Source organism: Garra rufa, chromosome 15, assembly GCF_049309525.1.
Source record: "Garra rufa chromosome 15, GarRuf1.0, whole genome shotgun sequence".
Taxonomy (NCBI): Eukaryota; Metazoa; Chordata; class Actinopteri; order Cypriniformes; family Cyprinidae; genus Garra; species Garra rufa.
The window spans coordinates 5,300,008-5,315,082 of NC_133375.1; the positions used below are offsets into that span (position 1 = coordinate 5,300,008).

At 33.6% G+C, this 15,075-nt stretch overlaps 1 protein-coding gene across 1 annotated transcript in view; it reads right to left on the reverse strand.

The window, feature by feature from the left end:
* Positions 1–15,075, reverse strand: part of bmp1a (bone morphogenetic protein 1a) — a 113,593-nt gene that overhangs the window by 37,055 nt on the left and 61,463 nt on the right. The window contains exon 7 of the mRNA XM_073818690.1: positions 6,062–6,186. Within this exon, the coding sequence (XP_073674791.1) occupies positions 6,062–6,186 (125 nt within the window). The remainder of the gene's footprint in view (positions 1–6,061; positions 6,187–15,075) is intronic.

The following is a 15,075-nucleotide window of genomic DNA, read 5'->3' on the forward strand; positions in this document are numbered from 1 at the left end:
TTCTCGAAACGGTTCGACCATATTCTCGCAATGTTTCAACATTATTCTTGAAATGTTTCGACTTTATTCTCAAAATGATTTGACCATATTCTCGAAATGTTTAGACTTTATTCTTAAAATGATTTGACTTTATTCTCAAAATGATTAGATTTTATTCTCGAAATGATTCGATTTTATTCTCAAAATGATTCGACTTTATTCTCATAGTACTCGACTTTATTCTCTTAGTATTTCAATATTATTCTCGAAATGTTTCGACTTTATTCTCGAAATGTTTCGACTTTATTCTCGAAATGTTTCGACTTTATTCTCGAAATGTTTCGACTTTATTCTCGAAACGATTCGACTTTATTCTCGAAATGATTCGACTTTATTCTCGAAATGATTCGACTTTATTCTTGAAATGATTCGACTTTATTCTAATAGTACTCAACTTTATTCTCTTAGTATTTCAATTTTATTCTCAAAATGTTTCGACTTTATTCTCGAAATGATTTGACTTTATTCTCGAAAAGATTTGACTTTATTCTCGAAATGATTTGACTTTATTCTCGAAAAGATTTGACTTTATTCTCGAAACGGTTCGACTTTATTCTCGAAATGATTTGACTTTATTCTAGAAATGATTCGATTTTATTCTCGAAACGGTTCGACTTTATTCTCGAAACGGTTCCACCATATTCTCGAAACGGTTCGACCATATTCTCGCAACGTTTCAACATTATTCTTGAAATGTTTCGACTTTATTTTCGAAATGTTTCGACTTTATTCTTAAAATTATGACTTTATTCTCGAAATGATTAGATTTTATTCTCGAAATGATTAGATTTTAGTCTCGAAATGATTAGATTTTATTCTCGAAATGATTCGACTTTATTCTCATAGTACTCGACTTTATTCTCTTAGTATTTCAATATTATTCTCGAAATGTTTCGACTTTATTCTCGAAATGTTTCGACTCTATTCTCGAAACGGTTCGACCATATTCTCGAAACGGTTCGACCATATTCTCGAAACGGTTCGACCATATTCTCGCAACGTTTCAACATTATTCTCGAAACGTTTCGACTCTATTCTCGAAACGTTTCGACTTTATTCTCGAAAGGATTCGACTTTATTCTCGAAAGGATTCGACTTTATTCTCGAAAGGATTCGACTTTATTCTCGAAAGGATTCGACTTTATTCTCGAAAGGATTCGACTTTATTCTCGAAAGGATTCGACTTTATTCTCGAAAGGATTCGACTTTATTCTCGAAAGGATTCGACTTTATTCTCGAAAGGATTCGACTTTATTCTCGAAAGGATTCGACTTTATTCTCGAAAGGATTCGACTTTATTCTCGAAAGGATTCGACTTTATTCTCGAAAGGATTCGACTTTATTCTCGAAAGGATTCGACTTTATTCTCGAAAGGATTCGACTTTATTCTCGAAAGGATTCGACTTTATTCTCGAAACGGTTCGACCATATTCTCGCAATGTTTCGACTTTATTCTTAAAATTATGACTTTATTCTCGAAATTATTAGATTTTATTCTCGAAATGATTCGATTTTATTCTCGAAATGATTCGACTTTATTCACATAGTACTCGACTTTATTCTCTTAGTATTTCAATATTATTCTCGAAATGTTTCGGCTCTATTCTCGAAACGGTTCGACTTTATTCTCGAAACGGTTCGACCATATTCTCGAAACGGTTCGACCATATTCTCGAAACGGTTCGACCATATTCTCGAAACGGTTCGACCATATTCTCGCACCGTTTCAACATTATTCTCGAAATGTTTTGACTTTATTCTCAAAATGATTTGACCATATTCTCGAAATGTTTAGACTTTATTCTTAAAATGATTTGACTTTATTCTCATAATGATTCGATTTTATTCTCAAAATGATTAGATTTTATTCTCGAAATGATTCGATTTTATTCTCAAAATGATTCGACTTTATTCTCTTAGTATTTCAATATTACTCTCGAAACGGTTCGACCATATTCTCGAAATGATTCGACTTTATTCTAATAGTACTCAACTTTATTCTCTTAGTATTTCAATTTTATTCTCGAAATGTTTCGACTTTATTCTCGAAATGATTTGACTTTAATCTCTAAAAGATTTGATTTTATTCTCGAAACGGTTCGACCATATTCTCGCAATGTTTCAACATTATTCTTGAAATGTTTCGACTTTATTCTCAAAATGATTTTACCATATTCTCGAAATGTTTAGACTTTATTCTTAAAATGATTTGACTTTATTCTCAAAATGATTCGATTTTATTCTCAAAATGATTAGATTTTATTCTCGAAATGATTCGATTTTATTCTCAAAATGATTCGACTTTATTCTCATAGTACTCGACTTTATTCTCTTAGTATTTCAATATTATTCTCGAAATGTTTCGACTTTATTCTCGAAATGTTTCGACTTTATTCTCGAAACGATTCGACTTTATTCTCGAAATGATTCGACTTTATTCTCGAAAAGATTTGACTTTATTCTCGAAAAGATTTGACTTTATTCTCGAAACGGTTCAACTTTATTCTCGAAACGGTTCAACTTTATTCTCGAAACGGTTCGACCATATTCTCGAAATGATTTGACTTTATTCTAGAAATGATTCGATTTTATTCTCGAAATGATTCGACTTTATTCTCATAGTACTCGACTTTATTCTCGTAGTATTTCAATATTATTCTCAAAATGTTTTGACTTTATTCTCAAAATGTTTAGACTTTTTTCTCAAAATGTTTTGGCGTCAATCTCAAAATGTTTCGACTTCATTCTCATAACGTTTCGACTTTATTCTCATAATATTTAGACTTTATTCTCAAAATACTATGAATTTATTCTTGAAATATTATGACTTTAATCTTGTAATCTTTGATTTAATTTTTTTTTTTTACGTTGCACTAAAACACCATCGTAGTGTTGATCTATATGTACTCAAAAGTCTTATTTTCTTGATTTTATTTAATTTTCATTGATTTACTTTTGATTAAAACAAAAAAAAACATTTCAGGCCTTTTAAGTCCCTGTTGGTTTGTACATGTGTTTGCTTAAAGGGTTTACACTCATTCACTCTCTGGTAGTGTGTGTTTGAACGTCTCTGTAAAGTTTACATGAAAAATGTCTTGACCCCCTTGTACAGCGTTTAGTTGCTGTATCCTAAAAAGCAAGCGATCTGTCCTCTGTTTTATCAGGGAAAGAAGACAAATTACAAACTTCCTGAGCTTGACCAGTGTTTACTCTGCCTTCCTGAGCGCGGGAGCCACAGAGACCGTCGCCAAGATCCCCCACCACATCAATTGTGGGTGCCACGTTATTTCCAGACAGCGCAATCGCAATGTGTTCCACCCAAAAACCCTAAAATTAGGGCAAATGCCACTGATTATTCATGGGTTTTTCATGAGCATTTTTGTCTTGTTTTTCACTCAAAGTATCTAAACATTCTTTAAACAAGCCAAATTCGCTTGAAACATTTGTTTTAAAATGTATCTGTTAAACACAACCATCACTAAATTTTGTAATATTTATGCTTTAACTAAACAATTTGCCATTGGTTGTAATTCTAAAAATAGTGATCTTGTGTATAATGCATTACTAAGTAATTAATTACTAATTACTAATTAATTTAATTACTTTTCTCTTGGAAAAGTAAAGTATGGGATTACTTTTACCTCGGATGTAACTGAACTAAATACTTTATAGACTATAAAACAATTCTATTTAAATTCTATTTAAAGTGGATTTAACATCAAAATTAGACATCTAATGAATAAAAATAGAACAAGCATTTATTTAAAATAAAAAGTATTAGTATTAATTTCTTACAAAGAAAAAAAAATGACCACAAACTTTGAACAGATAGTGTATATTGTTACAGAAGATTTATATTTTAAATGCATGCTGTTCTTTTAAACGTTTTATTCATCAAAGAATTCTGAAAAAAGTATTACAGGTTCCAAAAAAAAAAGTGACACAACTGTTTCCAACATTGATAAAACATCAGCATATTAGAATGATTTCTGAAGGGTCATGTGACACTGAAGACTGGACTAATGATGCTAAAAATTCAACTTTGTATCACCAGAATAAATTATATTTTAAAGAAAAAAACTTACTGATCCCAAACGTTTGAATGGCAGTGTGTGTGTATGTGTATGTGTATGTGTATGTGTATGTGTATGTGTATGTGTATGTGTATGTATATGTATATATATATGTATATATATATATATATATATATATATATATATGTATATATATATATATATATATATATATATATATATATATATGTATACATGTATATATATGTATATATATATATATATATATATAGTTAGTTAGTTTTAAGTTAGTTATAAGTTACAGGGCTCTAGACTAACTTTTTGCACTGGTTGCACTGGTGCGCCTAACTTTTTTTCTTAGGTGCACCAGCACAAAAGTTAGGTGCACCCAAATTTTCAACCGCATCACATTTAACACCGCAGTTTTACAAGTTCACTTTTCTTTTTTTTTTTTTTCTTTTTTTATCCCTGTCCATATAGGCAATATTGACTTGTAAATGATTAACTAACAATCTGGTCAATATAAAGTTCTTTATTTGAAGCACAATTCTACAAGAAAGGCAACTTACTGAAAAAGTGTTGGTGCTTAAAGTGCTTTACTGAGCTGAAATTTAAACTTAAAAAATTTCAAGATAATTAACTAAAAAGAAAGGGGTGGGGGGGGGGCATATTTTTTTCCCGGTACTTTACCCTACTTTGTGTAATAACGAAAACATTTCAGTGAAAAAATAAGTCCAAAACTCTCTATTTTAACATTTTGAACAATAGGGCTCTACAATCTTTTTTTTTTTTTTTTTTAGAAATTCTTGTTTTAATTTTTCTCATAATCAAATGAAAGCATGAACATTTATTTATTTTTAATCAAATGAAAAATAAACCTTTTTATTTTTGGCAAACATATATATGATTTATAAATAGGAATATATAAACACCTACATTATACTGTACAAAAGTAATACAGGACTAATATTGTTCTGTTTCATGTTAAACCGTACTTTTATTTTGACAGGTTGCCGTGAAATTTCTGTGTGTACAGTATGATATGATGCTAGTTTTCTCAAATGAAACGGTAAAAGTGACACAGCAGGTTTGGAGATTGAGTTTATCTGTTCATGTGAGATGCAAATGCCAAAAATTAGCGGGAGCGTAACGCGTGCTTCAGTAGCCTATACGCGTGTAGTAAAAAAAATACACGTCTCCACCATTCATAAATAGAGGCAAACGGAACATGCAGGATTCATATTAAACGGTCTTTTTGCCTTTCAGTTTTCACAGACACTAGTCCATATCGCGATTTGAATTAAGTGACAGACCAACTTTTGATTTATCAATCCAAAAATCTACGTATTACGTGGCATTCCACGCCATAGTAAATTCCTTTTTTATGAATGGAGTCCGCGATCCAGTCCGTGTTTTTGCGGAGGAGGCATTGTAAACGCTTGACCATGTAGAGACAGCCTGACTGCATCACATGCATTTTCAAACGTACACACACGTACATGAATATCTGGACCACGGCCAATCAGAGAGGGGGGCGGGATCCGTCCTTCATCTCTGATTGGTTTAGACCACGACATGGGTCTAATGTGTGTCTGTTGTTGAGCAACAGGGAGACTTGAGTGACGGAGTTTCGTTTTTTTCCCCCTCGAACGGCTGGTCGCACCGGTGCAACCTTTGATTTTTTTTTAGTCGCACCATTGAGAAATTAGGTCGCACTCTAGAGCCCTGAGTTAGTTAGTTTTATGCATGTTTAGATACTTTTACTGAAAACAAGACAAAACACTAACTTTTTTGAGCATGATTTTGTTGTCCAGACCTGAATACTTGTTAAGTTTGCTTACAGTTTCCAATGACCCAGATTTCTATCTTTGCCATCTTTAACTCTTGTTGAGTCTGACAGGATTCCTTTCCTTCTTTACACAGAAGGATGTTGAAGTGACAGTTCAGCCTTCTATAATTCTGCATGGTTTTATGTGTAATTTTCTTACTTGGACACTTGTAAAGTTTGCGTGCCTGTGCGATGTCTCCTTTGCTCAATCTGGTCCTCTGACCGATAGGCGGCCGAACTCCGTTCACATCGTATCGTGGCAGAATGGTGTCCAAAAATATCCCTCTGTCAGGAAAAAATAAATAAAACACCACTTCAATCAGAATGAACAGATGCATAAAGACAAATCTGTCTTGTTATTTTAATCCCTATTCACTATCTCTTGTTTCCAGGAATGTCAGGCAAAACTCTCCACACCCACCCACAGAATCATGGGTACTATAAACACAAATGTTATCTCACACTTGAAGATAGATACTGCAGTGGCAAGTTTGAGCAGATGTACAGAATGTGGCGGTTAGGACTCGACAGGCTGTCAAGTTTGTGGAGCAGACAACAATCCGAGGGAATTCGAGCCAAGCCGTGTTATCCGTGAAAGCAGTCATGGAAGTTGCGGTCTGTGGTTCGCCTGCTTTTCTGTTTTTGTTTTCTGTGTAACACTATGTACAAAACTGAGTCTCAATATTGAAAGCTCCGCCTTGGTCTGCAAAAATTTCATGGCTCCGATTCAACATTAGCATGTATTATTTGAGTCCAGCGCTGCAGATGTCGCAATCTGGCAGTGTTTTATAAAGCAAATGACAGACAGATCTGATCCATATGTACTTACATCAACTACTAGTGTATATGGACAGTGTTGGATAATTTAAAAAGTAATTAATTACCAGCTACTAATTAAATCTTCAACAGTGTAATTAGATTACTATAGTAAATACTATTTCTATTGAATAAAGTATGACATTACTTATTTGTAATTACTTTCTAAATCCCACATCAATCTCAATCAGCTGAACAATACAAATATAGACATTACACTGCTCTTTTAATTCTTTTAAATTGCTGCTGCTGTTGGTTATTGCTGTAGTTGTAGATTATTACTCCTGCTGTTTCAAGCAAGTACAGAACTTGCTTCTGCCAAAGCATATGGCAATATGGTGCTGCGAGTATTTAAGACATACTGCTGCTGCACAAATAGCATAAAATAAGCAGATCTATACAGGTGGAGCTGGGGAAGGTGGAGGCTTCAGAGGAACTCTGAAAGCTCATTGGTTGCATTTGCAACATGAACCAATCAGCTTGTGCCAAGTCATATAACTCTTCAATTACGATATCAATTATGTTAACAACCAGTCGGCCTGCCATCTAGTGATTCATGGCAGAACTAGGCATTTAATCCAATTACATTGCCTTTCAAAAGTTTGGGATCAGTAAGATTTTTAATGTTTTTTAAGGTTTCTTATGCTCATCAAGGCTGTATCTATTTGATTAAAAATTGTTTAGTGAAACATTATTGCAATTTAAATTAACAGTGTTTCATTCTAATATACTTCAAACTATAATTTATTCCTGTGATGCAAATTTCAGCAGCATTACTCCAGATTTCAGTGACACATGATCCTTCAGAAATCATTCTAATATGCTGATTTATTATCAATGTTAGAAAAGGATTATTTTCAAGATTTTCTTTTAAATAAAAAAGTAAAATAAATACAACAACAGCAACAGTGTTTATTCAAAACAAATGTTGTGTAACAATATACACTACTACTGAAAAGATTGGGTCAGTCATTTTTTTCTTTTTTTATGAAATTAATATTTTTATTCAGCAAAGACGTGTTAAATAGATAAAACGTGCTAGCAAAACCATACATTGTTAGAAATGTATTTTTTTGTACTTTTTATTCATTAAAGAATCTAATAAAAAAGTATCACAACTGTTTTCAACACTGATTATAAATTAGCATAATACAATGATTTCTGAAGGATCATGTGACCTTGAACACTGGATTAAAGGCTGATGAGAAATTCAGCACTGCGTCACAGAAATAAATTATATTTTAAAGTACATTAAAGTAGGAAACCATTATTTGAAATTGCAATAATGTTTCATGATATTTTTTTTCAATATATTCAACTTTGAGGAGCACAAGAGACTTTAAACTTTAAAAACATAAAAAAAATTGTACTGATCTCAAACTTTTGAACGGCAGTGTACATCAGAAATAACTAATTACATAAAGAAAAAAAATCCTTCCTATACTTTTTTAAGAGAAAAGTAATTGAATTATAGTCATTAATTATTACACCCAACACTGCATACTGAATATAACAATAAGAAAATGAAGCACACAAGCACTTCCTGTGAAGAGTTTAGAGAGGTTTGAGATTGTTTATAATGCCTACATCCGTTATTGAAAAGTACAAAGTACAAAATGTGATGCACCAAAAATTTTAATTTAGTCAAACATCAGAAATTAGGTTTCAGGTATTTTACATATTGATACACTGAAATTCTGGTCCAAATTTGAAACTTCAGGATGCAGTTGGATGCACTTATAAAACAATCAATGAATTAATCAGATATATTTCATAATCAACACTTGTCTAAAGTGGTTTTTTTTTTTTTTCTCTAGCTGAGTTTCTGGACTTCAAATGGCTTTGGGTTAAATCTAATATTATGTAACATTATTGCGATTACTGGATGCCACATGAACTACAAATAACGTTTAGTGAAGTCTACACAACAGAAAACAGCACAGACTAAAAGACTGATCTTGAGATTTAAAGGGCACAAATGGCTCGATTAGTTCCGGGTTCAATAAAGGTCCGCCTTCCGAAAAACTAAATGTGTTGTGATTGGTTAACAGGCGAACAGCTGGGACGGTGTTTCAGTCCTGCCACGCCTCTTCCCAAAGCAGTAAATTCAGTGTACAACTGCGCAAGGTAGATTAAAGTGATTCTTACGTTTTAAATATGGATATTTTTCTTATAAAAACACATCGGATCGCTGAAAGAGGCTTTTACTGACCCTTCGGAGGCATGTGAGGCACTTTTTATTATGGATTGACTTGTTCTGGACTGATGGAGAGAAACACCAGTCTATGCCGTTCTAAAGCTTGGGAGTGGCAGGATTATTTTGAATAAACCGTTTCCAACACAACTACCAGAGCAGTTTGCGGACACTTTAGTCAATGCTTGCATTTATACCAGCCGCCCTGCGGCTTGCTGAAGCAATCTAGAAGCGGCTGTCCATGCTACATTGCTAAATTTAGGCGAATCCCCACTTCGTCCCTTTCCACCCGCCAACATTTGAATTTCCATAGGTGGGATTTATTTGAATGAAATTTTAATGGGCTGCATTGTGATGTCATAGCATGCAGAAAACAAACGTAGTCCAAAGGAGCCGTTCGTTGTAGTTCTTGAAAAGGGATTTTTTCTAAAACTAAATATCTCCCTTTGGAGTGGACTTTGAGATTTGTAACTTTGTAGAGGATTTTTATGCCCAAACATACACACCACACACTGGCTAAAATTCAAAAAGTGAAAAAGCATAATAAGACGCTTTAAAGAATCTGACATAGCACGCCATCAGAGAATGGCTTAATTAAACAATATGGTTTGGTCAATAATGTCGGCCCCTCAGCTATTTCAGTCAAAACCAAAAATTACTGCTTTGGTTACTAGTGTTTTGAATAATGTGACAATGCTAGTTTACTTTGATTACTAACATTTGTCTCAGGTGATTCGATCAGCGAAGACAGATTGCAGTGTACTTCTGGTTTTAATAGGTCTTGAATGAGTATGTGTAGACTTTTGCAAAAAAGATTTAGCTTGTTTTGTTTCAGATTACCTGTTACTCATCAGGACACATTCACGTTTACAATACAAATCTGTTGCGGGACCAGTCAGGACCACCTTTGAATGTGATTTGAGGGAGCAGATCAAAAAAACAATACCAATCCTGGAAGATTACAACCAGGTTACATCAAACCAATCAACAGAAGTATGGATGATGATGGCTCCAATACAATGACCTTTCCTGTGACACTCACTAAATCCAGCAGGCCGAGTGACCACTAAACTGGCAGCCGAAACATGACCTGAATTCATGTTCTACTTGGCAACCGTCACACGGCACAATAACTTTCTGTGTGAGGTAACGGGACTCCTGATTGGCCACTCTATGCCTGATGCTTCCTTAAAAGTCATGACATCATGTGGTTGTAATTGAGCTATAAACAAAAGAATTGTTGAGTAAATATGGAACAGATTTGAGCTTTCCAACACGTCTTGTTCTCCAGTCCTACTAACCCTGGCAGGAAAAAAAAAAAAAAAAAAAAGAAGTTTGCTCAGTTCAAACAAAGAGTGATTCAGTATCAAAAACCTGTCTGTTTTCTCGCCCTTCTTTTCGTACTTTGACACTCTTTGCTAGTTTATCGTTGAGCTTTTCACTCGGGGGTGGCCAGCCAGGGTCTGCTCGTTTGTTTGTTCCCATGGGAACCTTCCAGTCAACAGCAGGCATGTTCAAATAGGGAAGGATGGCCTTTCCAGAGCTCAACTACAAGCTTTATATGAGAGGAATCAGCTGAGAAATGCAACCCTCATTTCAAATAAATAAACAGTGCAGTGATTTAAATATGTACCGCCTTCAGGTTCAAATCAGACAAAGCAAAGACACATAGAGCTACAGGAGACAGCCTCATTTGAATTAAAAGATAAAATAACCATATCTCTGAATCTCATGACAGATTTGAATTCCAGGTCATAAATAAAATACCAATTTATATATATATATATATATATATATATATGTGTATGTATGTATGTATGTATGTATGTATGTATGGTCTCTGACATATTTTAAATTTGTATAAATATAATATTACAATATTCACTGTAGTAATAATAATTGTGTGTAAACTATAAATAAATAAATATTTTTATTTAGCCATAAATATGATAAAAATTTGAAATAGTAGTATAATTAAATAAATTCCGCATATTTTCAACAATTATGCGTATTTTCCTCCCCAAATACAAAAAGAAATGCAAATATAAATTACAAAATAAAATATAATTTTAATTACTGTAATGCTAAAAGCAATAAAAGCGTTAAAATGCAAAAAATAAATACTTTTTTTATTTTATTTACCTAAAATTACTGATTATAATTGACTAAAAAAAAGAAGAAAAAAAACATTTTTATTCTGTTTTACAATGCATTTATTACACCAATAAGACTCAGCATTCAGAATCACTTTTTATAACTTATATATATATATATATTTTAAATTAAAATAAAATATTTATTTAATATTATTTACCATAATATTTTTAATGGTGAAACAGAATTGACTAGAAAAATTAAATAAATACTATATATTTATTCTGTTTTACAATACGTTTATTACAGTAATAAGACTAAGTATTTTTTTAAATAATGGGAATTACATTATAAAATATAAATAAATATATTTAAATTAAATTATATTAGCAAGTTAAAATAAAATATTTATTTAATACTATTCACCATAATATTTTTAATGCTGATTAAAACAGAATTGACCAAAAAAAAAAAATTATACTATATATTTATTCTGTTTTACAATACGTTTATTACAGTAATAAGACTATAATATATTTTTTAATAATGGGAATTACATTATAAAACATAAATAAAATATTTAAATTAAATTGAAAATAAAACATTTAATATTATTTATTGTAGTATTTTAATGTTATTTAAAAAAAAACACTATTTAATGTATTTTACCAAATGAAAATAGTGTTACAATGGAAAAAAAAATCATGTTCTTAAACAAGCTTCATTTTATTTATGTAAAATATTATTTTTAATCTTTTGATTTTGTGTTGAAATGTGACCAGGGCATGTTTTTGCAAGTTTGAGCCTTATTGCAGGTCTGTGAGTACCATGCTGAACAGTAGATGTGTGGGTGAGCGCTAGTGCTAGCGCTCGGCTGGTGTCATCTCACACTGAAGACATACTGCAAGCTCTTTATTTGCTTTTGGCTCGACTTGCCAGTACCAGTTTCAAGAAGAAAAAGCTCTGTGAGCAGGGTGGGTGGAAAGGGGGCCAAGAGACAAAGGAGGAGGTCGGAAAACATGCCCCAGACAAAAAGCTAGGAGGCTCACCCGCTTCTCCGGGAGAAAAAAAACCTGAAGGAAGGCCATGAAATCCTCCCGATACAAGTGCAATCAAAGAGCCTGTCTTCCCACGGAGATTTACAGTACGAGTACTCTTCAAACACAGCAGGGACGATGGGAAAAAAAGACAACAGGACAGTGGACAAACACTGAACGCAGCGACTGTTAGCTTCTCTCAAGCGAGCTTTCTGATGTCCTTCTTGCAAAGTCAAGACGCATAAATCCATGTAACCTACCCTTTAATTTCACAGGGAAAAAATTCTGAGGGTCTTGATAAACTCTGAGAATCTAGTAATCATTTAATAATCATGGGTGGCTCTGAAATGACAGGAGGCCCTGGATGAGTTCACCATGTCGTCTAGATCTGCTCTGTGCTATACTTAACTCTGGGATTAAGCTTTCCAGTACACTCCCAGAAGATGGTTTACAGACACAGAAACCAGTCCTTGTAGTGTCCTTGCTAACAAATAAATAAAAAATACATCCTTACTTCACTTTAGGGTGTGCGAATGACGATTTTTGATCGTGGATGATTAAAATGTCTCCACAATCTGCTTTTGAATAATATTGTAGTATCGTTCTACATTGTGCCTACGTCTCAATATACTGTACAACACAACATATATTCACTCATGGGACTCTGCACTTATTCATCCGCAATCACAAAAGTACATTATTTCCATGGGCTTTAAAGCCTAAATAATGTTATTTTGTCCACGCTGTTCTGCCATGCACTTCATAAGCATGTGCATTAAAAGCCTGTCAAACGGCGCCTGATTACTGGACTAAGCTGTATTTCGTGTCTGATTCGCTAATATGCTGCCTTCATGTGATATGGGAAAGATGATGCTTTCCACTTGTGAAGTGGAAATTACCAGTGTGTCATGTTCAGGTGCTTTTGTTGTCGTAGTGAAGAGAAACATGGCGGACTCGCAATTTGTCCACACATGCTACTTTGGTAAAACAGACCGAATAAAATAACATGAGAAAATTGCCTCCTTCAGAACACTGTACCGCACAGCACCCTACTGGAGGCGAGCCACGACAAGCTAGCATCTTCTCTTAACGGTATTTTTAAAGACAACACTACGTTTAAATAGCGACGTTATTAAAATCCTTTATGCCCCAGCATTATGGGGGCTACAAACTAACCAACTAAACAGCAGAGAACTTTTAACATCATGCAATGCTTATCATTCCCGTGACCCATTTCTAATCTTCCATTTATGTCTAAAATTTTAGAAAAAGTTCTGTCCGCTCAATTGTGCTCCTTCTTGCAAAATAATAATCTCTTTGAAGAATTTCAGGCCCCATCATAGCACAGAAACTGCCCTTGTAAAAATCACAAATGACCTGCTACTTGCGTCAGATCAAGGCTGCGTCTCATTGCTAGTTTTACTTGATCTTAGTGTTGCGTTCGACACTATAGATCATGACATACTCATACATCGACTTAACATACAGTAGTTACCACTAACAAGCTACTAAATATATTGTAGTAGCCTACATTTTTTGTACAGCTGCTTTGCAACGATTTGTATTGTGAAAAGCGCTATACAAATAAACTTGAATTGAACTGAATTGAATCATTCAGTATAGTTTCGTTGCTGTCCGCCATGTTGAAAGGTCAAAGTTTATCCCATCTCGGCAGCTCGGGTATCATAAAAAATTTCGAGCTTTCCAGTGGAAATTACAATGTGAGTGGGTGTTCATGTGCAATTTAGATGTCGGATTTTGGTATTTACCATAATTACGATAGCACATGAAGGCAGCAATACTGTCAAAAACACGCAAAGATTACATATAAACACAGTTGGTTATGTGTAAAGTGAAAGTAAACAGTTGAGATGAAAACGGATGTGTGCCTGTAGACATTAGATGCATGCAGCTCTTAAAGGAACACTCCACTTTTTTTGGAAATAGGCTCATTCTCCAACTCCCCCCCCCCCCCCCCCGACTGAACCAAACATGCTGCCGATTGTCATTAAAGGCACAGTTCACCCAAAAATTAAGTCACTCACATGTTGTCCCAAATAATAGTCAAGGAAGTTTGCTGCCATAATATGGACGCAGCAGGCGCAGTAATAAATTCCTTGACTATTAAGACGGAATGGGAGTGTAGTTCCTAATCTTAACGGCCTAGAAAATCGCAGCTTTACATTTTTCGCCGGTATTAGTACACGATATAACTACAGAAGAGTCAAGTTTTAAATAGGGCAAATATCGAAACTCGTTGGTCATTTTTGAACGTGATGCTATTGGTCTAATAGGATTCAATGATCTATGCTAAGCTATGCTAAAAGTGATATCGTCAGATTTCAAAATGGTAAAACTCAACTTATTTACTCGGGGGGGGGGGGGGGGGGGAGTTGGACAATGAGCCTATTTACAAAAAAAGTGGAGTGTTCCTTTAAATTTACTAATCAAAAATAAAGGTTTGATTTATTTACAGTAAAAGAAAAATCTATAATGTTACAATATAATGTATTGCTGGCTATTGCTACAAATATACCTATGATACTTATGACTGGTTTTGTGGTCCAGGGTCAAATATAGCACTTTCAAACCATATTTATTTATTGAACCTTATTAAAAAGGTATATAACAGAATTCTAAAAAATTTGAATAAAAGATATATTGTTACGAGCTAAATAATTCTAATCTTTTATTGTTTAGAACCATTTTTCTTAAGAATGTTGAATGATTTTTTTCTTGGAAATTGCTAGTAAACTTGTTTTTAATAAATGATATGCTTATGTAAGGTAAATTTTATGCATTCTGCCTAATAACCTGGAAATTGTGTAAACACAGTGAGATCTTCACCTCACAGCACTGTAACTCAGGTATTATCAAGAAAATCCTTATTCTTCCTAGAACCCCACAGCTATGAACAAACTGCAGTTTGCTTAAAAACTTGATATGGATGGCAAAGAGAGTAGGAGAGAGCGAGACGCAGAAAGGAGAACAAAAGCAGAGGAAACAGATGTTTCTCATATAGACGTGTGTTTG